This window comes from Etheostoma cragini, chromosome 15 (assembly GCF_013103735.1).
Source record: "Etheostoma cragini isolate CJK2018 chromosome 15, CSU_Ecrag_1.0, whole genome shotgun sequence".
NCBI lineage: Eukaryota > Metazoa > Chordata > Actinopteri > Perciformes > Percidae > Etheostoma > Etheostoma cragini.
This window is the reverse complement of record NC_048421.1, coordinates 9,537,492-9,561,953: the sequence shown is the minus strand read 5'-3', so window position 1 is coordinate 9,561,953 and position 24,462 is coordinate 9,537,492. Positions and strand designations below refer to the sequence as shown.

General features: G+C 41.1%; 4 protein-coding genes and 1 long non-coding RNA gene across 5 annotated transcripts in view; 1 reads left to right on the top strand and 4 right to left on the bottom strand.

The window, feature by feature from the left end:
• abca3b (ATP-binding cassette, sub-family A (ABC1), member 3b) overlaps positions 1–603 on the bottom strand; it is a 29,282-nt gene extending 28,679 nt beyond the window's left edge. Inside the window, exon 1 of the mRNA XM_034894349.1 lies at positions 304–603. The gene's annotated coding sequence lies outside the window, so the exon portion shown is untranslated. The remainder of the gene's footprint in view (positions 1–303) is intronic.
• A 1,451-nt stretch (positions 604–2,054) lies between these two features.
• Positions 2,055–11,801, bottom strand: ccnf (cyclin F). The gene is made up of 17 exons (XM_034894350.1): positions 11,789–11,801; positions 10,803–10,954; positions 10,526–10,632; positions 10,374–10,441; positions 10,040–10,236; positions 9,653–9,706; positions 9,291–9,395; positions 8,979–9,056; positions 8,520–8,674; positions 7,580–7,744; positions 7,181–7,304; positions 6,871–7,051; positions 6,600–6,687; positions 5,749–5,848; positions 5,531–5,664; positions 4,900–5,078; positions 2,055–4,026 (listed from the first exon to the last, which is right to left on the bottom strand). Exons 1-17 carry the CDS (start codon positions 11,799–11,801, stop codon positions 3,587–3,589), a joined length of 2,340 nt encoding a protein of 779 aa, XP_034750241.1. The 3' UTR covers positions 2,055–3,586.
• Positions 11,802–15,059: 3,258 nt separating this feature from the next.
• On the top strand, positions 15,060–15,406 carry LOC117958521. The gene is made up of 2 exons (XR_004659745.1): positions 15,060–15,210; positions 15,248–15,406. It is a non-coding gene; the product is annotated as an uncharacterized LOC117958521 (long non-coding RNA).
• Positions 15,407–16,729: 1,323 nt separating this feature from the next.
• Positions 16,730–20,054, bottom strand: LOC117958133 (transmembrane protein 100). The gene is made up of 2 exons (XM_034894400.1): positions 19,935–20,054; positions 16,730–19,822 (listed from the first exon to the last, which is right to left on the bottom strand). Exon 2 carries the CDS (start codon positions 19,741–19,743, stop codon positions 19,354–19,356), a length of 390 nt encoding a protein of 129 aa, XP_034750291.1. The 5' UTR covers positions 19,744–19,822; positions 19,935–20,054; the 3' UTR covers positions 16,730–19,353.
• Positions 20,055–22,474: 2,420 nt separating this feature from the next.
• LOC117958126 overlaps positions 22,475–24,462 on the bottom strand; it is a 7,098-nt gene continuing 5,110 nt past the window's right edge. Inside the window, 2 exon segments of the mRNA XM_034894390.1 lie at positions 22,475–23,977; positions 24,127–24,320. Of these exon segments, the coding sequence (XP_034750281.1) occupies positions 23,828–23,977; positions 24,127–24,320 (344 nt within the window). The 3' untranslated portion in view covers positions 22,475–23,827.

Sequence of the window (24,462 nt, the reverse complement as noted above, 5' to 3'; positions counted from 1 at the left end):
CTAGCAAACGATAAAGCCATTAGAGACGTGAACCTTTTCCTCAGTCGTTTTCCTTATTGACTGAAACCTGCCTTGCTCTTCTCTGATTGGCCCAATACAACCTTTTGGGCCTCCTGATTGGACAATAGACTTGTTCGTTAATCCCTAAGAATTCCGGTGAATGCTAATGATGGAGCAAAGGAACAAAGCTAGGTATTTCCAAAATATAACGTACTGACTCGCTGAAATTGTTTCATTTTACACAATATTAGTAATCAAATGTCTCCACCCAAGTGACTTTATGACATAAATGTGTCAAATTACCTCAAAAAAAGCAGGTTTTGTCACATGAACTTCCCGAGCTGCGGTCCCTCTTCCTGTCGGGGTGAATACAATTCCTCCTTTATGTCTTAAACCGATGACAAACGCATCACTGAGAGGCTTCCTCCTTCAGCAACTGTATCGAGGCACGGCAAGCATTAGTGAAGACAAGTACGTCTGCAGCCGAAGGGACAGATTTGTTCCTCCTTCAGTTTGCTGCCTGTTAACGAAGCGATGACATTGCACCAGCTACTGTGTATGCTCGTGAATTCATCGTGCAAAATGCAGCGACAACAGTCAACAAAACACCTCACGTGATCCTGGTGGAGTGTCACGTGAGCCACAGCTGGGCCTACTGAAAACTAACAATACATATATTGATTATATAGTATTTTACATATTTATTTATTGTTACAATTTCTGGTACGCGTAGTTGTATTGGCCTTCTACGTTGTTTCAGCCATTGCTGTGTCGTAGTCATTTGGTTTTTGCCATCAATAATATTAATCTTTTTCAGTAATAAAATAATACCTTCACGTGCCATGTGGTTTTGGTTTGCTCTTGAATTCAAATTTTCTACTGATGTTTAACTAAGGTAGGTGGCGAACTACATGGTATCCAACCATTTTTTTCTTTTCTTTTACACCTACACCTCTCACATAATAATATGAGTTACTTACTTTTTTTACGAAATACAAGTTATTAAAGAAATGTGTGTAGTGTACAGACAAAACTGAAACACCAACAAAACAATCCATCATGGTCCCCAGTTGTCTTAAACTATAAAAAGGTATTTGATCCCCTCAGCCAGTGAGTCAGGTCCAAGAAGGGTAAACAGAACTTTATGTGTAAATTTGTTGGAGTTTACATTTTATGGTTATTCCATTAGATAGATAGATAGATAGACAGACGGATATAGATATTGATCCCCCAAAAAGTATAGTGTTACAGCAGCAAAATATCAGTTACACAGAACAAAATATAAATATAAATGAAATACTAGGATACAATGTACATGAAATAATAATAGGAGACAATACAAGAACAAATATTTAAAATGTATAGCCTACAAGTTGGGAATACAAAATTTGCAACCGCTTAACTGGTAATGATAAATATGTAGATGAACCTATTGTGCAAATTGTAATTAGCGCAGTGTTGGGATGTCTCCGATTCTTATCTAGCACCCAGTAATGTGTTGTTTTGCCTTTGGTAGGAATGATTTTTTTGTAGCGGCCTGTGCAACAATGTCGGAGCCTCCCTGATCAGTTTGTGATAGTCTGTCTCGCTGGCTCGGATGCTGATGCCCCAGCAGATGGCAGAGGAGAACAGAGTGCTGGCCACAACAGCCTGGTAGAACATCTCCAACATTCTGCTGCTCACGCCTGTAATCACGCACGTGTGCTCATCCCCTTCTTGTAAACAGCACTGCTGTTGATTTTCAGTTCAGCCTGTATCCCCAAGTATCCGTACTCCTCCACCATGTCCACATATCTTCCCAGGATGCAATGGGGCTGTGGAGTTGTTCCCTTCCTCCTGAAGTCATTCACCATCTCACAGGTTTTCCATACTTTATGTAAGAGCCATGTTGTATTTTTTGGACTTTTGCTAATTACCTCAGTACAGAACTTCTTCTATGGATACAGCCCTAGTTTGGATGAGTTCTTGAACACAACTTTTTAATTAAACTAATAAAGATATTAATATTGCAATACACCCATAGCTTCTTATTTTAGAAACAAAACTACGGAAACTTGCATGATGGCTTGTTTTATTTTAACTCAATACAAAATTACATATTCACATCACAGGACTATTACAAAAACACTGTACTGTAGAAAAACTAATTTTCCTTAGAAACTGCCTTTTTGGAATGAAGCAAAACTATTTCAAGTGGTAGTGGCATGTTCTTTGTCTTTCTCCATTTATACATATAGTACTATGTACATTTTTATATATATATATATTATATATAAAAGTTGAATAGGTTATAACCAGTCTGGTGTAACAGTTTGAAATGTAGTCAGTCGTGGACTTTTAGACATTGTGTTCTCAGTCTCCTGAATGAGGCATACAGTACCCCAAAACCCCATCAGCTAATACTTCCTTTAGTGTCTGAACTTCCACTTCGCTTCAAGAAGGCAAAGCAAATCTATTCAAAATTGCTTAAGCATTGATTGTTTTAAGTGTGGAAATGGTTACATTTCATTGAATTGCACTGCTTCTGTGTTGATAAAAGTGCTAGACCTAATTCCGATGGGAGGAAAAGCAGATCAAGTACACTCTACCAGTATGTGAGTCACATATTGCATGGAGTACCTCATTCAGTTGAGCTAAATAGTTAATGACTGTGAAGTACTAGACATCTGGATGATATGCTGAAGTTTGTAGGATACTCATCCAGCTGGTGATTCTTGGTTAATGGCATTATCAAAACACCTTATTGAACATCTGTTGTTCCTGATGGGATAAGGTGCTATACTGTAGGTCTTTTAAGTAATATCACAAATATAAACAGCATGACTGGTGTATATGTACTCTAGATGATGCAGACTACTAAAATACTTATTTCACAGCTCTGTTTCTATTCACATAGACACCCCTGAAAACACAGCTGCCACCACTACGGTACCTTTGGCAAACACACAGGAAAAATTAGGTTAAAAAAGAAGAACTCATACAAATCATATTTTCTTTAGGCTTCAGATGCAGACTTTTTCATCAACTAGATGACAGTAGTCACCTATTGAAATTCACCAAATACAAGATAGTCTTGTACAGTGCATATCAGAAACTAAAAATCAAAACAATAACATGACAGCAATGTTTAAGTTTTTTTCCAAAATATGATTTTAACAATGAATATCTCCCCCCCCCCCCCCCCCCCCCCCACAAAAAAATAAAATAAAAACAAGTCCATGAAGTTTCATCGCTTTTACAACTATCTACCACAATGTGAGATTGTTGTTTTAGAAGGCTGTAAATCAACAGAAATGGTCCTGAGGAAACTAAATTGATGTTCCAGTGGTTTAGGTTTATGGGAGGTATTTTATTGTGCTATGCCTGTAAACATGGAAGTGTAATGTAATAGAAAGCCAAGTTTCTAGGTAAGTCATTTTGTTTTCTCTTACTTGCCTTAAAGCTAAATGTCTCCCAATCATCTGACAAAATGGCTCAGTGCAGACTGACAAGAGTGAGGAACAGCATTGAGAACTAAAGAAAAGTGCTGGAGGATAACTGAGCAGGAGCTCTCTGAACAGCTTGGGGCAAGTCGAGCAACCACGGCCTATAGGCTCAAAAACCCTGCATTGGCGTAATACTTGTCTCCTTCCTCCTCTTCTTTATCCACCTCACCTCCACTATGAGCTGCCGAGTTCTTCCTCTTCACTTGTTTGCTGGAGGTGCCCCGGGGCCTCTGCATGGGCACCAGAAGGCGGAAGCCCTGCTGGGCACTGGCTGCACCCACGGAACTGGTTAAGGTCTTGAATGTGCAAGGCATGAGGGAGGAGGAGCAGCATGTGGATGAAGGGCTAACACTCTGGACAGAGGAGTATCCTGAACTGTGAAGGTCTGTAGAGAAGGAAACGAGTTCCTGGTCTTGGCAATCCTTGTTCACATCTCTTTCTGCTTCAGAGAAGCTGTCTTCATCGCTGGACAAGGCTCTGCAGTGCTCTAGTCTTTTGTCTGCATCAGTCAGCGAATGCAGTTTGATGGATATCATGGAAGCTATTGAAAGAGACAACATACTAATTAATCAACTTGGGCAAAGTTTACACCAACTATGGACCACAACACAATCTAAACAGCAACATGGGGCAAATGTGGCTCAGGTGGTAGAGCAAATTGTCTCTTCCTCAATCTTCCTGGCCACATGTCAAAGTGCCCTTAAACAAGTCACTGAAGACTGAACACCAAGTCGCCCCCGATGGGTAGGTCAGCAGTCAGGTGTGTAAGAATGGGTGACTAAAGCCCTATTAGCACAGGATTAGTATTACCTGGTGACCACTAGTCATTTGTAATAACCAAGAAGGTTGTCTGATCTTGTGCGAATCTGCAATATCTGTAAAGTAAAAAATACCCTGCGGCTTTGTCCGAGAGCGGATGGTGCTGCTGTGTGGGTGCCGCTGCGGCGGGGTTGATAGGGGTAACCTACGCCGGGTCTAGCCAAAAATATACAGAACCCCGACCCAAACATGGTGCAACAGCTTTGCTCTGGCCATCCTCAAGCGCCTCCGGGTACCCAACTCTGAGTTCAAAATCACAAGGTCCCCAAATGATACTAATCCCATTCAAACAGGGCTTAAGAGGCAAATTGTAAAAAAAAAGAAGAAAAAAACAGTAGAAATGCATAATTTAAATGTAATCCATTTGACAGTAAGCCTGCATAATATGCCTACAATTATTTGCTGGTTTATTATGCAGAATGTTGCAACTGCTGCATCATCTTATATAATGTCCTACTGAAATACTGATTAATGCAGTCTCCTCTCTCATATATAGTTAATTTATATGCTCAACAGATAAAACACATTTTAAAATGCTGCCAGTAACACTAGAATAAAACGTGCCCAGCCCCTTTAACTTCTTTCTTAAACTCACAATCAGCATCTTTTTCTCCCTCGCTCTCCTCCTCCTGGTCCCCTTCATAACCAGAACAGGAAGTGTCCAGGCTCCAGTCAAGGATGTCGCCCAGCAACGTCTCCTCCTGATTTGACAGCTCTGCCGTGGGCGTGGCCAAAAAGCTTGTTCTGTTCACTTGCATGCCGTCATCGCGCCTCCTTGGGAGAAAGTGGACAAGTGTGTTTCAGTGAGTCGACAGAGCAAATCACAGATGGCACAAACAAACATTTTTTTGGCAAGATCAAGCACAGAATACTCCATTACAATAACAAGTGCTAAATGAGCAAGGACAGCGGTGGGTGCACTGCTCATTTTGATGTGAGCCACTGTGTTATTACTCATAACTGAATTCTTTGCATGTCATTCAACATGGCCCAGTGCCATTTGAAACCTATGCAAGCACAAAATGCTCACAGTTGATCTACCTGATAAATATATAATGGGCTCCATTAAATGTTCTTGGGGGGCAGCAGGCTATATTGCATACACTGCACACATGTTGAAGTGTATGCCTCAACCATTGGTTGATATTGAAGCCATTTACGGTTTTCAAATATCACTCGCCCTTATATGTTGTAATGAAGAACTTGTGTGTTGGTAACTGGCTTACTTCTTGTTGGTGCTAGATGGAGAGGCGAGGAAGGTGCGGATGTCTGCTGGTTGACCAGTGGGACTGGGAGGCTCCATTTGAGGCTCCACCTCAGGAATCTCCAAGATCTGACACAGTTCTTTAAAATCCATCACCTTGTGGAGGCCATGAAATAATATTAATGATCAGTTTCAGATAACACTGTTATGTTTTGTTTGTGTTCCTATCTACTAAAGTACCTTTTCTTTGCTGATGTGCTGGTAGGTATCATCTTCAAACCGCTGCTTAACGCCAGTAAGAGACACATGTCTGTAATCTTTGGGAACGTCTTGACTGAAACTGAGGAGAGACAAATGGAAGGGGGTAAACAAAGACAAGAAAAAAAGAGTTTGATCCACTTTGCTTGCTACTATATCTCTATAATCAACTACTGGGGACAAATCTTGTTACTTGTCCATTTGAGAAGTACAGTTTGTCGATACAATGCTTGCCACACAGTCTATTGCAGCATCCATTTCCCTCAGCATACAAACATTTTGATATCTGACTGAACGATATTGCTTTTATATATATATATATATATATATATATATATATATATATATATATATATATATATATATATATATATATAAATAAAAGCAATATCGTTCAGTCAGATACCAAATTCACAGATCAGGTAATTCGGCTACTGTAAGACCAAAATAATAAATAAAGACGTGAATCTTACATCCAATCAACGTGGCTAAATATGCCTGATAATGTAAGTTTAGGGGTCCTTGGTGTGAAAAGGTTTGAACACCACCGCCTTAGGTAATCTAACCGTGGGGGGGGGTCATTACTAATACAAGGACATAGTGGATCAATGAGGCCAAACACTAATAAGCAGTTTCATGACATGAAAATGGCAACAGTAAAGCTGGGAACGTAATGCGATTACAATAACATGTCACCCAACACTGCTGTCAAAACAACAGCTGTAGGAGGATGTGCATATTTGTTAAACCAGTGAAGGATGAGAGAAATTGATTGCTTGACTACGAATAGAGTCAAAACACACACTACAGCCAAAACACAAAGAGGAGCTTACCACTTGACATAGAGCAGCACAGAAAGGGAACTGAGGTCTTGCTTGGAGAAGCCTGTGTAGTCAACTAACTGGCTGGGCCAGACAGGCGCTGCAGAGAGGGAGGCAGTAGACATTAGTCAAGGGGAATGTTACCTAAACACTTAAACACTAAAGCTCTACATTCTATTAGTTTGAACAGATTATTCGCATTACTTGTCAGTGTTAAAAAGGTGGTACAATGCTTGTCAAACAGACGTGTTGTTCATGTCTGTGTGTTCGTGAGTGCTACTACCATAGTGATGTAGTGCTCGTGTAAGCAGTAGTACGGCGCATGCCAGTTTGGAAGGTGGTGGTGTGGCAAGGGCAGAGTAGAGCAGCGACAGCTCGCAGATGTAGCTGAATAAGTGAGTGGTCCGCCTCTCCAGAGGGAGCAGAGACAGCAGCACCTCCCCGTAGTCCAGCAGAATGGGGCTCTGGGGGAAAACCACATGAAATCACCTATTTACTTTTGAAATGTGCAAATTCAGTTCTTAAATTCCCACAATTTTATTTTATCACCAACTAACTATGATACATTCCATAAGGATATTTGTTGGACTCACCCTGATCTTTCCCTCTAGCACAGAGACAACTTCCCCCATCATTCGAACCAGGTCCTCATATTTGTAGGTGTTGTCTGTAAGCCAGACAGCTTCACGAATGGTCAGTATTTCTTTACTGATATAGCTGGGGGAAAAAAAGTTAAAAACACTTTTTAATCTATGAACTAATTTGTATTTATACAAAACAAAATACAAATCTGGATCATTAATTTTACCTTCAAAAACAGCCATAAGATATTTTAAACTTTCCAAAAGACCCTAAATAACATTCCACCCTCCAACATTAAAGCTGATAACCCTACACAATCCTTTAAAAACAGAATGTAACTGTATTACAACAATTCCCTTAAAAGTAAAACATACAAACATTTCAGAGAAGAGGCATGTGTGAATCCTCACCGCGTGCAAACTACCATGCAGGCAATTCCCAATAACTGCAGACGAGCCTTGGGGACTGAGCACAGGGCCAGGTAGCGGTCCACACATCCCACTGTCACATGCAGCGTCAGGCTGGAGAAATCCTTCATGGTGGTCACCTCCACAAGCCAGTCCACAAGGATGTACCTGAACAGGCAGAAAGAGGGAGACACATAGAAACCGAAAATCATGTGCATTAAAAAGGGATGATTGTTTATAAAAAAAAAAAAAGTGCGTTAAGCAATGTCTCACATTTTTTAGGCTACGACATTTGTTGTCACATACAGCAAACATCTCCTCACTATCCGTGAGCTGCCTGTCCCCAGAAGACACTGTAAAAAAAAACGCGGTCGCTGTAGACCGCCCGGGGTCTACAAATGGCAACAAAAAACTGTGCCAACCTGCACCACGAAACAAACAGCATTCCAGCCAATAAATTTAAGAGTTGGGGGGGGTTAGTGCGTGGGAGGGAGGGGCAAGCTAGACTCTGTTTTGTTTGACAATACTTCAAATGTCAACAAGAAGTGACATCGCCTAACATTGCTTAGAGCACCTTTAAGAAATTGAAAAATACCTAAATGTAATGCATTACGAGGTAAGAGGCAGACAATTCAAGTCCTTAACTCTCATGCCTTATCCCTAAACTAGCAAACATTGTCTGAAATGAATAAATATAAAACTCTGCCAGGTGGTATGTCCACTGCCTTCCTGGCAAAGTATAACTTAATTCTCTGAGAAATCACTTGTGCTGAGGTTTGGTTTCATCTCCTCTTTATAGATGTAATCAAAGAAAGCAAACGTAATCAAATCACTGTGAGTCACCGCAATGATTAAGAGAAACATTCAATTGTCGGGACAATATTATTCACCACCAGGCTCTAATCGTGCCAGTCATATCATAGTAGAGTTTGTTTCTGTCTACCTCATGGTGTCCTTGATGCCTTGTCTCAGGGTGCCCTGAGTGCAGTGTCGTGATGCCGGGTTAGAGGAATTGAAAAGCTGAGCCACCAAGTCAGAGCAGGCTTTGGACTCGAGACCCAGTGGATTCCCACTGCTGCACACTTTAGCCAGGGAGAGCTGAGTAAAAGAAAAAAGACATTGTATTAAATAAATGCTTCCAGAAAGGCTATAAATGGCTTGAATGTTTGTCCAACTGATTAAACCTAAAAAGACAATAATAGTTTGGCTGCGATTACAGAGCTTGTGGTTCAGAAGAGTCATATTTCAGAGATTCAGTGGTGCGGCTTAGGCAAAGCTTTCTAAAGACATCAACAACACAACAATAAAATCAATGACTGGCAAGCCCTCTTGACACTGCCTGATAGTAGATAGATATTTTTGGTCTAATCACACACACACACACACACACACACACACACACCTGTGCCTCCCAGCATCCTTTGCCAGCATAGTCCCTGAGGGTTCGGATATACTGGAGGTACCTGCCTGGATCCGCCATCTGAAATTTATATACAATAAGACAATTACTTGTCAGTTTGAACCCATTTCTCAATTAATATACTTCCGAAATAGTTTTTTTAAAGCAATAAAACATATTTTAAAATCAATTTGCTGCGTGTGAACTATTCTACAAACAAACATGGCAATGTTTAAGTTTGACATTGAGAAACTGTACAGTAGTCTATGTATCCAAGAATAACTCTAGAAAACAACATGACAGATTCAGACTCACAGCTGCTTTCCGGTTGTGTTCCCACAACAGGTAAGAGCTCTTTAGACAGCCAGCTTGTGACGATTCCTCCAACATAGATATGGCATCTGAGCGTCTTTCATCGCCCTGGAAAAGGCAAAATGGTTTCAGATATGACTGACAGATCTTAACAAGACAACTAAGGGTCCGGTTCTAAACACTGAACTGAACAGGTTGTGAAACATTGTCTCATTTACACATTTGTATGTCATGGTGATCCTGAAAAACAAACCAGCCCCCGTGACAGGTGTCCAAACCTATACACTTTGAGTAGAGGCCAATAGAAACTGGGCTAACCACACCCAGACAGAGCTGGTCAGATTCAGTCTCACTTTCACACTCACTTCAAACAGCTGTAAAACTCTGGCCAAACAGTGCAACAAGGGTCCTCTCTTCTCCTGTAGAGAGAGAAAGAAAAATGAATTGATCAACACTTGAAATCATTCACATCATCTTCTTTATAAAACACTGCTTTTCACGGTTTCCATTTCTATGAAATTAACCATGTAGTCATAAATCCAATGTGCATGTTTCTGTGGATTTAAGTAATGACTGTCTGTCTACTGAGCAATGAAAGATCAGCCTTGTCTAGAGCTTTATTTGGTGTCTCGTTTTGTAAATGCATTAACATTAAATCACGTTGTCACTACCATTGACCTTTATTAGCGATTGTCATTTGTTGACACAAGCGAAGAATGAATGTCCTCTAAAACTGCAACAGCCAAACCTACCGCGTTGCTGTCACACTCAGCCTTGAGACGGTCGAACACCACGGCCTTGCAGCAGCTGCCGGTGGGAGACCACGGTGGACGGATGAACACCCAGATGAAGGGATCTGTCGTGGGAGAGTGCAGGCTCTCTGCCAGGCTGAAGAAGTGGGAGGCCTTGCGACCACATACATCCGCTCGCCCCTCATCACTCAACAATGCTGTGTGAGAGAAACAAGGCACAAGTGAGGAGCTGTAAACACCTGTAGAACTCAAGGAGGATTTCATGTCCCACAATTTTATTTGACCTTATTTATTAGGATGCTCTGGTAAGATAGCTGTGTAAAGTTTAACTTACGCCCTTCATTGTACAAATAAGCAATCCCTAGCTTCACTGCCGCTTCAAAATTCCCTTTCTCAGCAGCTCTGAAAGAAGAGAGATGTTCATGTAAAAACTCATATAGAAGAAAAACAAGAAAAACAAAGCTTTTTTGACAGAAGTGACTATACCTTTCAAATAGCCATAGTGTGCTGGGTGATGGCCATGTGTCCCTGAAACTGACCCTGGCCCATACACTGGAGTGGTTGTCAACAATGTCCCGGAGCTGGGAGTGCACCTGTAACAGAGGTCATAACAATTTAACAGTTTAATCAATGAACAAAACAGACATCTGATCTATGAAACCATGTGGTTGCAAGACGCCCAGCCAGAAGAAATCTGGGATGACTTGGCACATACATGCTAGAGGTTGTGTTGTAGTGTTACAGTGTTGGTAGGTTTACTCACTGCTCTGACTGACAGCAGGTCCTCAGCAGAAAGGCACTGGAGCACACAGAGGAGGACTTCCTCAGGTAGAGACAGCAATGTTAGGGCAGGAGTCCGCTTACGGACCCGCTTCCGTGCTGGAACCGAGTAGCATTTTGAACAACGGCAGTGGACTACGAAAAAAAGGGTAGTTATAAGTTAAACGTTCACTTTAACAAAAAAGTTTCCTTTTTTAAGCATGGTTATCATATTCAATTTAAAGTGCACACACAGACACACAAACCATCACCCAAAAGCATTTCACATCTTAGTGCTGGGCTCCCAAACTAGACAATTCTCACATAAATGTCAAACAAATATTTGCACTTCATTTAAAGCAGACAAGTGGCCAGTTAATATTCAAGCAGATTGTCATGCACACAAAGGTGAAGGTTATGGAGCCACATTCAAAACGCCTAAGGCATCTCCGGGTGGTCTAGCCAACCCCTCTGTTTGAATGCAGAATTGTTTGAATCCGTGGAAAGATGATCACCGAAAAAGTTCAAAAATATGCATACAACATCATATATTATCAAGTGTTGTAAATATTAACAGATTTCTAACAACGGTGAACTGTGCATCTGACTGCAAATGTCAAACCAAGTGAGCGCCCAAATTTCCCTCCTGGGCTTCAAATGCAACAAACGTTAAGTTTCATGTTTAACATTGTGTTATTGTTTTTAATTACTACAAACGCGTATAATGCTAGGAAAATAAATCTTTTATTTAACGTTAAATAATGCCATCATTAACTCACTTGAAACTAAAGTAAAGTTAACTTACAGTTACATGGTTAACGTTACCCAGGTTAACGTTTGAGTTGGCTAGGAGCTAGTACCCAGTGCTAACTCTTTCAAATTGCAAGAGTTTAAAGCAATTCACAAACACTCGCTATAAATTCGCCAAGTCATGCCCATATTTCTGGTAGTGAGAGTTAACGTTAGGTTAAGTTGACTTAAGTTACTTACCGCCCGCTTTCATTGCTAGTTCAAGGATCACTCTTCAGTCTGTATGATGTCTGTGGCTACAGCACAGAACAGCGATTTAAACGTTACGGCGATACGAGCTAGTGTTACACGCAGAAACTTAGAGACTATTACACTAGAAAATGAGACATGTACAGTCTAAAATACTGCTCCCTGCCTCTGGTGTGATGTAGTACTTAACTACTAATACCGTAACAAGTTATTAGCTCTTGCCTGAATTCAAATTCAAGCACGCGTCCTCACTTGTTGGACCCACCCCCAAAGCTACTGTAGGACCGCCCGCGCTCACCGTTTAAACACTTTATTCAATCTGATTGGTCAGATGTTATGACGCCCATCCAGCACACTGTAGCCCGTTGATTGGTCAACGTCAAGAATAGTAGCACCGATTGGTCGGATTTTATAAACTGTAAAATATCAAAAGATCATTGGACAATGCAACGCCATTTTGAACTACGCGCTCGCTAGTGAATGTATGTGATTGGTTGACCTGATTATGACGAACGTCCACAGACCACGTATTCATGGTAGATTGTGGGAAATGTAGTTGAACAGGAAATGCAGTTTAAAGGTAGCAAGTTTAAAGGGACAGGCTCACAGTAAAACCCAGAGATGTATTTTGTCTTTTGTCGGTACCGGATTAGTCACAGAACAAGCAGAAAAAAATACTTTTAACACTGGGTCTTTGTGCCACATTTATTCCTCAAACTGATCATGTCTCCTGTGTCTGTCCTGGGCACACATAGGAGATGTAAATTAAGCTGGTAGGGTCATATGTTAATAAAGAGTTCACAGCAAACATGTGATTCAAAATATGCACAAAGAATGAACACACACACACATGCACACACTAAAATGTATCAATTCCTCAATATTTCTGTGACAAAGCAGAGTTGTCAACATAAAAAGCAACAGATTGGTTTGGCCTCTGACACAGCTGCCTTTGAGGAAATTATAGAAATTACAAGATGATTAAACCACTGCGTCATAAACAGAATAGCCCACTATCTTGAAATATCTGAATAGTGTCCTCTTCATTGCTGCTCTTTTGAAGAAGGTCATAAAGGAGCAGAGCACAGGTCAGTAGTAAGTATTTGTTCCTTTCAGGCTCACTATTGATCTGCACCTCACCTAATCACTAAATTACGTTGTAGAGCTTTTGTTCAGTATTAGGCAACCTCCACCACTTAAATATTATATATATGATACCTTCCAATTCTAACACGGCAAGCCAATTGTCTGAATGTGTCACTCTTCCATAATTGTGAACTAAAAATGATGGTGATGGTAAATAAAGAAAATGCATTGCTCATTGAGGTTTTGGATTCTTGCTGCACTTACTGGAGATGTTGTATAATCAAATTATCTTGTAGTTGAGTGACCTCGGACAGGGCAGAGGCTGTGACATCCTCAATTGGATGCAGTTACTGTTTCCATAGAAACTCCAACCATTTTCTCAGTAAAACACAAAGTGACCATTAATGGCTGGGGAAAAAACAATCAGTTGGTGCACTTAAAAACATTTAAATTGAAAACGTTTATAGCAATACAACCATGCAGAATGTGCTCATAAAAATATGGCAGCAAGTAATATGGAGAGCATAACACTTTGAGGACATTTTGAAAAAAGCTTTTGTAGACTGAAACACTTACATTTGTTGACTGACTTTTGAGATAGAAAGAGAAAAAAGGAGATTAAGAGAAGATGGGAAGTGGTGGGATAGAAATAAAATTGCAATTTCTTTTTTCCGTTGGTAATTGGCATATCTCCTATTCATCCATACCCAGAAAAAAAAACTAAAAAAACAGTGTTCAGTGTGCATGACAGTGTTAAGTTATTCCCCTCTCAAGTATCTGAGTGATTAAATCGAATTGCTTCTTATCACATTTGTTTACATTATAGTGATACTTTGTATGAATTTAATTTTGCCAGTAATTTCATTTAATTGTCTGGCCAGGCAAGTGTGACAAACCAAGGTTGAAATCAGTAATCAGAGTAGAGGTGCAGTGGTACGTGCTTCTCTGTGCTTCCGTTGGAGCAGTCGCCCACTCATAGTCCCATGACCACGGTGCCTGTCCCCCGACTCAGATCTGTTAAACAGATCAAAGGTGAACAAAAGAGGAGCTATACTTAAGAACATTATTGGAATTAAAACGACCACAGCAATGATGGAACAGAATAGTAACATCAGATGTGGACTATGAAATACTAGATCTCTGTCTTCTAAAGCAGTACTAGTAAACGATTTGATATCAGATAATCAAATTGATCTATTCTGTCCTGAAACATGGCTGTGCCATAAAGAACATGTTAGTCTAAATGAATCCACGCCTCCCAGTCATGTTAATAACCAAATTCCTCTAGGCCCTGGCCAAGAAGGGGTTGTTGCAGCCATCTTTGATTCAAGCCTTTTAATTAATCCCAAACCTAAACTAAATTATAACTCATTTGAAAGCCTTGTTCTTAATCTTTTACATCCAACATGGAAAACATTACAACCAATTATATTTGTTGTTATTTACCGAGCTCCAGGACCATGTTCTGAATTTTTATCTGAATTCTCTGAGTTTTTATCATTTTTAGTCCTTAAAGGTGATTTTATTATCCATGTGGACGTTGACAACGACAGCCTTAGTATTGCTTTCAACTCACTACTAGATTCAATTGGTTTCAGTCAGAGTGTGCATAAGGTCACTCACTGTAACCACACCCTTGACATTGTGCTGGTGTATAGCATTGAAATTGAAGATTTAAAAGTACATCCTTAGAATCCCTTTCTATCAGACCATTCCTTCAAATTCTTACTATCCGACCACACAAAATTAGATAAATAGAGGATAATAATAAAATAGAGGAGTCTTTTAGTCCCTCCCAAAATTGATAATTCTGTAGACGGTGCTACAGCCTCACTGCAGACGACTATCCTCTGTTGCTTTTCTCTAAAAGTAGATGATGAAGTTAAGGAAATTGGCAAATTAAAACAAACATTGCAAAAATTTCAAAGTGAATGTAAAAATTTTCTTTCTAGATCTTAGTGCTGCATTCTACAGTATTGACCAAACCATCAAGTGTAAATTAAAGAAATCGCACCAAGCTGGTTTAAGTCCTATTTATCTGATCAATCTCAATTTTTTAATGTTAACAATGAATCCTCCAGGCATGCTAAAGTTAGGCATGGCGTTCCACAAGGCCCAGTGCTTGGACCATTTCTATTCACCTTACATACGCTTCCTCTAGGCAAGTAGACTTGCTACGCCATGAACAATTACAACTACTATTTCTAGTCATAGTTCCATTATCTTAATTGTGACTTTTATTGCCACTGTTCATCACACCCCAAACCAGCACTATCAGACACCGCCTACGAAGAGCCCTGGGTCTGTCTAAGGTTTCTCACTAAAAGGTAGTTTTCCTCACCACCTGAGGTTTCTCCCTAAAAGGGAGTTTTTCCTCGATACTGTTGCACTAAATGCTTGCTCTAGGGGAATTACTGAAATTGTTGTTTTTTGTAAATTATAGAGTGTGGTTTAGACCTACTCTGCATCTAAAGTGTCTTGTGATAACTCTTATGATTTGATGCTATACAATTGAATTGAATTTCCACCAAATCATCATCATGTCTCCAAGACTTAAATAATTGTAATATCTGAAGAATATGTTAAATGCAAGGCAAGGCAAGGCAGCTTTATTTGTTTAGCACATTTCAGCAACACGGCAATTCAAGGTGCTTTATACACAATCTGTTAAAAAACTGTTACAAAATAAAAACAAATTAGAAACACAAGAATAACTGTTAAAAATAAAAAAATAAAAACAGATAAAACACAAGACTAAAAGTTACAGTGCAGTATAAGAAATTAAACATTAAAGATGTAACTCTAATGAACTACAAAAGTATAATTTGGAACCAACAGCAGGCCAGGCACTATATAATATACTATATAATTGGATCAACAAGATTGCATTTTGCACAGCCTCAGTTGATCAGGAGTGTGATTAAAATATAAATAAAGTAATCCGGCCCCAGTTTGGCTCAAATCCAGACATAATGATGTCACGTTGTGCTGCCTGTTTTTCTGGCTTTGCGTTTTAAACTGATGTCTGCTCTGTCTCTAATAAAATGAATGATAAAAAAAAAAAAAACGCTAAATGCTTGGGCTGAGGCCAAATTCTGGAGATTGAGAGGCGGATGAGTTGCTTTCATCCGGTTTCCTGTAGTCTGTGCTGACCCTAGCAATCCAACTGACCACTTCCACTCCATCTGCACTTTGCCCCTGTTGGCCTTCCCACCCTTTTAGTCAGACCTAAACACAGTTCCCTCAACACCCACACAGCAGTTTCTCAAGAAAAATACCACTGAATGATATGAACTGTTCATACTTATTAAAACACATAATCAACTCCAGATAAACTGGAATTAGAAACGCCTGTAGTTGATAACACGCAGAGTATGTGTGTCAATGTGAGGGCAGTTTGCCTATTTTATTATTTTGCCAGTAGGGGGTGTCATTTATTCGTTTTGATACTGGCCACTCTGTTTTCCTAACAACCAAAGGATCACACATCTCTAGGTATCTGATTAAGTCATCATAGCTGGCATGAAAGCACATGGCAATGTGTCTATATACAGCATTGAAATTTCAAGCACAGGGGAAGCTGAGGTGGTCTCGTTAACCAAAGATGTTTTTTGTTTAATGTTCAATGTAAATTTTTAAATGTGGTGATATTTATAATCTTATGTGCACACAAAAAAAAACTATGTTAGTCTCCTTACTAACCAGATCGATCGAGATAGATCGTAATACCTCTATTTTTTTGGATGATACTGAATAATCTCCTAAAGAAAAGTAGTTTAATACTAATAACATTTAATACATTGGAGAGTTTCACCTCAAGGTAAAAACTAGAACTGCACGGACCAATGTGTTCACATGACAATTATTTAATACAACGATTAAAATGTACATATAAGTAGAAATATACAGTAGAAATATAAAATTGTCATATATACAGCACCAAATAATAGAGAGCACACAAATAAACGTTAAATAGTGTCACTTGCTAAAGTGACGAACCACATTGGCAGACAGCATGGCCGTCTACTGGGTGAGGAACGTATTTCCCAAGCAGCAGAGAGAGGTAGACTTTCCCTTTTATTTTTCAAAAGGCAGAAGGAAAATCACTTCACATCTCTGACAAACAAACACTGGCTACCTGCCATCAACTGAGTGAAAAAAGAACATACTCATAAATACTTTTTATGGGCATTTCCTTTGACTTGAAAAAGATTAAGGGCTGATGTGTGCATTACGCAGGTGTTTGCGAATACAGACAGATCTATTAGTCCTATTTTTTGTCAGAACATACACAGATCAGAGAAGATTTAGTCTCTGGGGTTAACCTGGCATTTTCACTGCAGTCAGTAATGCATGATATCCCCTAAGAATAATGCTGCTCTGTTCTGGATGGCTGAACCCAATCCAACTGTGGAGATCGCTCCCCACTCTTAGATAAAAGTGAAAGGAATGACTTTCCATGTTCTGTTTTTTCTTCCATTATTACTTCCTTATTCCCCTTTAGAGTTTGGCTAACAATCAGTATGCAACAGTATATCTAAATGGCACACTGAGCCGCAAACAAATGTGTCAGAAAGGACGGATCAATTGCATGTCTATTGAAGCAGCTGGCCTCCAGGACTGTCTTTGGCATTGTGTGTTAACTGCTACCTCTGGATGCATAGACAGACTTTACTCAGCATGAGTGTCACTAATCTGGTGACCAGAATCAATACAACAGTGATCAATGACAGTTCTCAAGGACAAAGGAGGGCTTGTACAACGTCCTTCACACGGAAACAGGCTACACCCAATTTCTATGCATTCTGTATGTTGCACTTACTACTTCTGGGATTTTCATTTTCCATCCCACGTTACATTCACTTACAGAAACAACTGAATATTTAAGACAAGAATAAAATGCCATCATTTGACTCATCCTGTAAACCCGCGCCAACAGAAAGCACCTATTCACCGAGTTGAGTGCAGTAACATTCAAAAGAAACATTACATGAAAGGGAAACCCCAGAGTCACATAGAGAACAAACATCATTATTCACTAGAGAACAGCCTTGTACCATATTTTCAGACAATATTCTTTCAAATATGACAGAAAATAATACACTTTCTTTGGCACAGAGCAACAAAGACAAATTTCAATGGACTATGGTGTTTATGTATAAGTGTGTCTTAATTTGAATTTGAATGGGCTTCCTCCTGGGCTATATGACAATAGAGAAATGACTTGGATCAAGTCAGAAACTAAACTGGGGATGTAGGATGGAGGAATATGGGATGGAGGAGGAGTCATTTTGGGATAAAGAGAGAGAAAGAACAAGGGGGAAAACTCTCAAGGGTTCAGATGGAAACAGGGGAATGCGATAGAGCCTTTTTCCATGAGTGCTTGCTTAAGGCGCCAAGAGGGAGGGGGCCCTGGGGGAGCAGGATCAGTCAAAGTGTCCCTTGAGTGGCATGTCCCCTCGGGTAGTGTCCTTCAATAATCCTGGCCTGCCCTGTGTGGGGTTGAGGTGCCCCACAAAGACACTAAGCTTGGCGTTTGCTTGCACATTGACAGGAGGGCAATCAGTCAGTCAGTCAGTGCTCCTGTCCTTTGTAATATGTAGCTGAAGCTACAGAAGGCCTTTCAGGGTATGTTGCTTTACTCAAAGTTTCTCTTGCTTGGTGTGGACATGGCTATGTGTGCAAATATTTAGTTCCTTAGCCCAAGATCCAACAGTTTTTCCGTTTAACTATAATCTTTATTTGATCACACACACACAAACACCTTCCACTTCCCAGCAGGTCCTCTGCCCTCTCCAGCTCATCGTCCACACAGATGCCAGTAAGATCCTGCTGGACTCAAGTTCCACTCTCCCATTGCGTAAAAAAAGCCCCCCACACATTGCTGCGGTGTCACAGGACGAGTGAATGACGCTGGCCGCTGACGTGGGTGCGCTGCTCTTTCGGCTGGGTGTCAGGTTGCAGTCGTTGGCCCACTTCTGGCCTCTTGGAGGGTCACCTGTGGCACGAGGAATGCTGTGACTGACGTGCTTAGTGACACTAGCATTGACTCCGGCAGCAGCTCTGCATAGCGTGTTAGGTGTCTGCGCGAGCTCCCACTGCGACTACTTGTGCATATGAGTGTAAATATGCATGTAGTGTGCAATGCATATTTGTGTGTGTCTCCTCAGACGTTGTTTTGACACTGGACACCTGCTGTCCGATGATAAAAGAGCGTGAGGCAAGACCGTGATCCCTCCTTGTTAATCCAAAATGGTCCAAACTACAGACAATCTGTCCTTCCACTCTCTATAATTTCTCAGCTCAAGTTCTCTCCTGTAAGTGCCGAGCAAAACTCTTTGAAAAAGACTAGAGGGGGGTGTGGCACCGGGAGGTGAAGTGGCGTTTTCTTTAGCCGAGCCTTGAGCTCCCAGCCTGGGGTAGCCTATGTCTCTAATTTCATGTTCCTACCACTGTTTTCCCCGTGTGCTTCACAGGGGACACTGCTCAGAGGTGAATGATCCTCCCTCTTTCTTTTTCCTTCTCTTTTTCTTGTGGACAGTCCAACAGGTGGTGGCCATCAGCAACAGCAAAACTCCCATGACAAGTAGCACCACTGACACCACTTTAGTCTGAGGCAGGTCATTATAGGTGTAGGTCACCCCAGTTCCTGCGACGCCGATCACCAAAGAGATGATTCCAAAGGGAAAGATGCAGCGGTACCAGGACTTCTCCATGCCTCCAGTGGCCTGGGACAGACGCTCCAGAGAGGAGAGCACATCAGGGACTTTAGCACAACCAGCCTCCAGGGACTGACCCTCCTGCCCCGCGTTGGTCTGGGGCTGGCTTTGGCAAGCCAGGTGGCCCGTTGTACAGCCCATCCTGAGGATGTGGGCTGATGAATCCTAGAGCCAGGTTGCAGCGTTGGCCTCTTGGATCACGTTCGCAATCAGCTCTGGCCTGGAGGAAAAAAAGGAAGAAATAGAGAAAGGAGGAGGAGGTCTATATAAGACGGGGGAAAAAAAATACTGGAACGTGTCAGATGAAGGCTTCTAAGCACTAAAATCCACTCACTTTGCCCTTCTTTCCCTCCCTCTCTTGCCGTGTCGCTGTGCACTGCTGGCTCTCTGGCAGTACATTGTACACTCTGCTGAATGGAGTGGCGGGGGATATATATGGGAAGGGGAGGAGCCAGGGAAGAAAAACAGGGAAGTCAGAGAGCTCTGATTGGTCTTCTTTTGTGTGACGTCAAACATTGAAATAGGGAGAATAGAAGTTGACGAAGCACAGGAAGGGGGGGGAGGGGAGAAGAGTTGACTGCTCCCTCTTTTCTTTATCTCCGCATCACTGCCTCTCAATCACAGTCTTTTTTCTTTTCTTTTTTTGTTTTCCAGCAGTATATAAGCCTCCCCTTGGGAATACGGAAGCCTACTGCCGACTGGAAGTCATAAGAGAAAGGGGAATCCTTTATCTTCGATTTCAGACTTACTTTTTTCCTTCCTACTCTGCACCACAACAGCATAAATGTACCACCTCTGCATAGCAATTACCGGTATAGCAATAATGTCCACATTACATCCCTCTACCTCCCGCTTAGACATCAACAGAAAACACAAATGCAAGACCACCCACACACTCCTCTGTTTATGTGCAATCAGACACCTGAAGACACTGATTTGCAGGACATCAAATATTTAATGCCTTTATAATGTAAGTGTGATAAAGACACTAATGAGCTAGCCCACACGTGACAGAAATACTCAAAAAAAAAAAAACAGGCTTTCCCACCCACTCTCACTGCTGGTGCCAGATTTTTTTCTGTACGGAAGGCAACCCAGGAGTTGCTAATCCCCCAGCATCTCTCTCTTCCATGAAAGGAAAATCAATCCAGACAGCTCTCTTCTTCTAAACTTGCATGTTACATTATAGCCTCAGCTGAATGTCTGTTTTTATCTTCAGGCCTTAGGCTATTGGATTTGATATGGCAACATTATAGTATTTTTTCGTTCCAAGCTTTTTTGAAAATTAACTGTAAACCTAACACTAATTATGGCGGTTTGTTGCTGAAAGGCGATGGGATTTATGTGTACTGTTGTGCAGGATTTCAAGTGTGTTTAGGGATAAGACAACATGTCTCCTAGCAATGCATGAAAGCGGTTGCAAAAATGATTTGATCTCACTACAGTTCTAAATAGTTACTCTTAAAGCTTTGCGAGTGTTAAAACCAAGTCTGTGTCTAAAGAGAAGAGACGAAGGACTCAGCAACTACTAAGATTTAATTATAAGTTTTAAAAACAGCTCTATGCTTGAATAAATCACTGGCATGACTTCAGCTGAGCCACAGGGGTCTCATCAATGAGATAAAAGTATTTTTACTCTTTCTTTACTAACCACAATGCTTACATTATCAGAGTAAGGAATACCTTATATCATCATATAAATACCAAACATGCCTCAGTATGATATATAATAATGAACTGTAATGCAGCCTAACGGATGACCACACTGACTTAACAATCCCTGTTGTAGCTCCCTCTGCAACAGAGCTGTAAATGAGAAAAAGAAGAGTAAAAGCGGTGAAGTGAGGAATGTGTTTGTGAGGGATGGGATGCGGGAGAAAAAACATGTTCAATGGGCATTTGATGGAGAGAAGTGGATTCTTGGTAGCACTGTTCGGTTTCTGTGGATTTGTACTTGGACAAAAAAACAAATAAAAGGGTGAAAAAAAAGTAACAAGTAGGAAGGAATGTGTACCACAAATAGAAGGCTATTCATCTCTGCCCCTCTCTGTGTGTGTCTACTTGTGGCATACAGCAGTGCCGGAATGGAAAAAAGATGAAGCTTCATCCTTGGGAAGTGAAACTGATTGGGATCTTCCATTGTGTGACTAAAAGAGGCGTGAGAAAAATGAGACAAGTGTGAGACATGGGTAACCTGGGCAGGACCAGGCCATGCTGCCGATGTATGCGGGTCACAGGAAGGCTGAGTTGCGTAGGCGCTACTGCCTCTGGGACTTGTGTGTAGTGTTGACGTGATCTCAAAGATGCTTCCACCTCTATTCGCTTCACACACACTGATCCCAGAGTGGGAAGAGAAGAAGTTGCCGCACACTTCCACAGTCGCACAGATAACTTGGCTGCAATCTTCTGGTGCTGGAACAGAAATCTCGCAAACACATGTGACTGGATTTCTGGTTTTAATTTGGAGCAGTTGCCCTAATCAATAGAGTCCCCTGTGGTTTTTGATAACAATGTGAAGCTGAAATAGTCATCTCCTTTTACAATCTTTTTATTACTCTCCTTAGGGAAGCATGCCATTTCCAGCTTGCAGCATGCAGAGAGCCAGGCCCCTAGGCATCTTTGTGACTCAGCCGGCTTTGAGTGTGCTTGTCCCTGTGTTTGTGTGTAGCCTCCATGAGGGTTGGTGCAGCAGGGCTAAAACACCCACGTCCTGCTGTGTGAACCCAGCGCCACCTGTTGCCCAGTCTGGCACAGCCCCTGCCATCCACACGTCATATGTGGACAAGAGCCTTTTAAGCCTCACCAAGCCTTTCTACATTTCACATACGCCCTCACACAACCAAATCAGTTCCCAGTTTTATCAGATCACAGAGACATCATATTGGCCCCATACGTGTTACATATCATTCCATGTATACAGGATTATGAAAGCACAGCACGGGATTCAAACACATCGTATGGAGAAACATTATAGTAGAGTATTGGGGGTTCAGAGTGAACTGAAACAAACTGAAAATGTTGCAGGTCTGTCTCATGACTAACAAACACAATTATTCAACCTCTGTGAGCTCTTCAGAAACCTTGATTTGCCAGACAGTAGGAAGAAACTGGAACACATGGAGGATGATCCTGAAGACATGGCATTCCTGCTGCTTTTGGTAAAAGACAGGATCAAAATAGGATGAAGCCCCTCCGTAGTTGCTTTAAAATCACTTAAATCCACAGACCAGCAGGCAAGCAGTCATGCAGCACACTGAGTAAAGTAAATTTAAAAAAAAGAAAAGAAAATACTTGTTAGTATTTTATGAAAAGTAGTCGTAGTTCCACATTTCTAGGTCACAGATTTAATCCAACTGCCAATTGATTGATTGCTTTCGGTGCAACACTATTACCTAAACAAGGGATTAACATTCGTCACCTGTGTGTTCCATGGTCCCTCGTCCTGTGAGTTGAGTGCCATCTGGTGGTACAGTAGGGGTTCCAAGAGCTCCATTACTGACCTCTGGTCACGGTTTTCCATTATTCTAGGTATTATTTGATATCATTGCAGTACAATTATACACCAAAAATCAAAATCAAAATCTAGTCTAAACATGGAACTAGCAATGAACCATTAGAAAAATAAAAACCTACACTGTTCAAGGCCAATCTGGAATTCCAAAGATCCAGACTGTAAAAGCTATTCGCCACATGTTGACGTCATGTAGTAAATGCATGTCATTATTGGTAAATCCATGCCAATCCAAATTTGGTGATATTTATTATGTCAGATAAATTGAAGGGTTTAATGTTCCTGTATGGGTTGAGAACATTCTTGGGCCTCTAAAGCTAAATTGACCATTTATGTACCCACTGGATTCTCTGAAAACAAAACTGTAAATGTAGCACTTCACAGTCAGAAACATCAATAAAGAAAATAATAATAATGATAAATAATAAACATGAATTTTTCAGTCATGCAAGTCACAGAAAAAAATCTTCACGCCTTGATTTAAGGACAAATATGCACTGAGTACCACGACATAATGCACACCTGCTTGCCTTAAAGCTGTCCACTATAATGATCTTGCAATTCATTTTATTGTTGGGACAGTGTCAGAAGGATATGATTCAACTACACTGGATTATTATTATTATACTGAGAGGTAATATTTGATTTATCTTTTGCATGTAATGAAGAGGTAAACGGAGTATAACTGGTAACTCTGTGTAATATGCTCTGTGGTCAGTCGAGCTCACAGTCCAGGACTATGGCAGGGAAGCGCTCCCCTCCTTCACCCAGCAGGGAGTACAGGTGTCTCAGAACACTGATGTTGGGACACCCAGGCCCGGGTACTATAGACGAAAGATGAGGGGACAGAGTGTCCAACAGAGCCTGTCACAGAGAAGAAAAGACTGTCAGCACATTATTTCTTCATAGGTATTGACGACTACTCAGCACAGAACTGACTCTCAAATCAATTACCACAATTGGGTATCGGACGACCTGCTATTTTACCAGGGACTTAAACCCACAACCCTCACCTGCTCGAGGTACATCTCCTGTTGCAGCAGTGCCACCCTCATCCTCAGCTTCTCCAGCTTTCGGAACTCTGCCTCTGTCGTGTAGGTTATAGTCAGGGGCAGGGGTGCAATCATCTCATCTCCCCACACACCATTTGCCCCAGTGGGGCAAAGACAACCTGCCTCTGGCCTCCATCGATCCCATGTTTCCCACTCTGACGGAAAATATGGTTATTTTTAGAGCGTGAGCAACTGTACCCTAAAACGTTTTTTTTTCTGCTCTGCTGCCTCAGCTTTAAATAGCTAGGCTCTTGCCTTGCCACGTCAGGATAGACAGCTTTAAAACCCCACCGTCAC

Bases quoted from the DNA above. Each gene is read 5' to 3' on its own strand.
- ccnf (XM_034894350.1), bottom strand. The intron at 10,237-10,373 runs GTAAGTTAAACT...TCTCTCACACAG, and splicing joins TTATTTGTACAATGAAGGGC to CATTGTTGAGTGATGAGGGG. The intron at 9,057-9,290 runs GTGAGTCTGAAT...TATAAATTTCAG, and splicing joins AACACAACCGGAAAGCAGCT to ATGGCGGATCCAGGCAGGTA.
- LOC117958133 (XM_034894400.1), bottom strand. From the start codon at position 19,743: ATGGGCTGTACAACGGGCCACCTGGCTTGCCAAAGCCAGCCCCAGACC.